The sequence below is a fragment of the Verticillium dahliae genome, genomic scaffold, assembly GCF_000150675.1.
Source record: "Verticillium dahliae VdLs.17 supercont1.5 genomic scaffold, whole genome shotgun sequence".
Lineage (NCBI taxonomy): Eukaryota > Fungi > Ascomycota > Sordariomycetes > Glomerellales > Plectosphaerellaceae > Verticillium > Verticillium dahliae.
In genome coordinates, this window is record NW_009276938.1 from 15,448 (window position 1) to 16,480 (window position 1,033).

The 1,033-nt window shown below is 53.8% G+C and overlaps 1 protein-coding gene across 1 annotated transcript in view; it reads right to left on the minus strand.

Moving 5' to 3' along the window:
* Window positions 1-71: 71 nt before the first annotated feature.
* Window positions 72-1,033, minus strand: part of VDAG_02998 (Frp1) — a gene marked incomplete at its 5' end in the record, with an annotated part of 1,726 nt that continues 764 nt past the window's right edge. The window contains one exon of the mRNA XM_009656863.1: window positions 72-921. Coding sequence (XP_009655158.1) covers window positions 249-921 — 673 coding nt within the window. The 3' untranslated portion in view covers window positions 72-248. The remainder of the gene's footprint in view (window positions 922-1,033) is intronic.

Genomic DNA, 1,033 nt, shown 5'->3' on the forward strand with positions numbered 1-1,033 from the left:
TCAGATAGCAGTTTTAACTGTTACCCACTGCAGCTCAATCCTGGCTCAGAGCGAGATTCAATGACGACACAGGTGAACAAAGTAACGTTGTTAATGCAAGGTATCTATCCAAGGGGCTGGAATCTCCCCCTCCGCCATGATGCTGATTGATCCCGACTCCATGGCCTTGTATCCTTGGCCGCTTTCCTGAAACGATTCCACCTCAAACGCCCAATGAATGCTTGTGTAATAGCCCAGGAGTAAATCACTCAAACCCCTTCGTCAAGGTCCTCCTCGATTGCTTCGAGTGGCGGACGCACAGATTCGGGCGTGCCGCGACCATACCACCACTCATCTTCTTCCTCGATGCCGTCATCCTTGATCAAATCCAGCATGACTTGGGCATTGCGCTTGATGTCTTGCGGCCGCTCCACAATGTTGCGGTCCAAGATCAAAGCCTCTGCCGTTGTCAACCAGATTTGCTGCAAATTTGGAAGATCCGGGAGTAGACGTCGCACGTTATCGTGACCGAGCATCTCCATAGGCATGCCGGCAGAGAGGCTTGTGTTGAAGACAAGGCCCGACTCCGGCGTGGAAAGCGACACATCTTCAAAGGAGCCGCCTGAGCCACGCCGGGCGTCTCGCCCTTCTATTGAAGACCTTGGTGCATCCTTCACACAGGCGTTCGACTTTTTCCGCCCCAAAGCCCTGAGGCCTCGACGCGGCTTTGATGTGGGCTCGGGTGGGGGCGTGGTTATGTCGTTGTACCAACTATCGACCGCCCCCCTGCGGCTATTATAGCCCTTGATTTCCCAAAGTCTCTCAACTTGACGCAAACCGCCAAGGCACAGGATGGCAACGTGCACCTCATCTGCTGGTTTCTCGCGAAGGTATCCGCGCAAAGATCTCTCCACACGACCGACATACGACGGAGGCCGCAGCCTACGACAGAAGGAAGAAACAACAAGTGGAAAGACTTGATGCACCCGAAGCAGGGTTTGGTCATCATATAGGTTCATGATACGGGCCTCGATAGGATTGAGGGTATATGGCT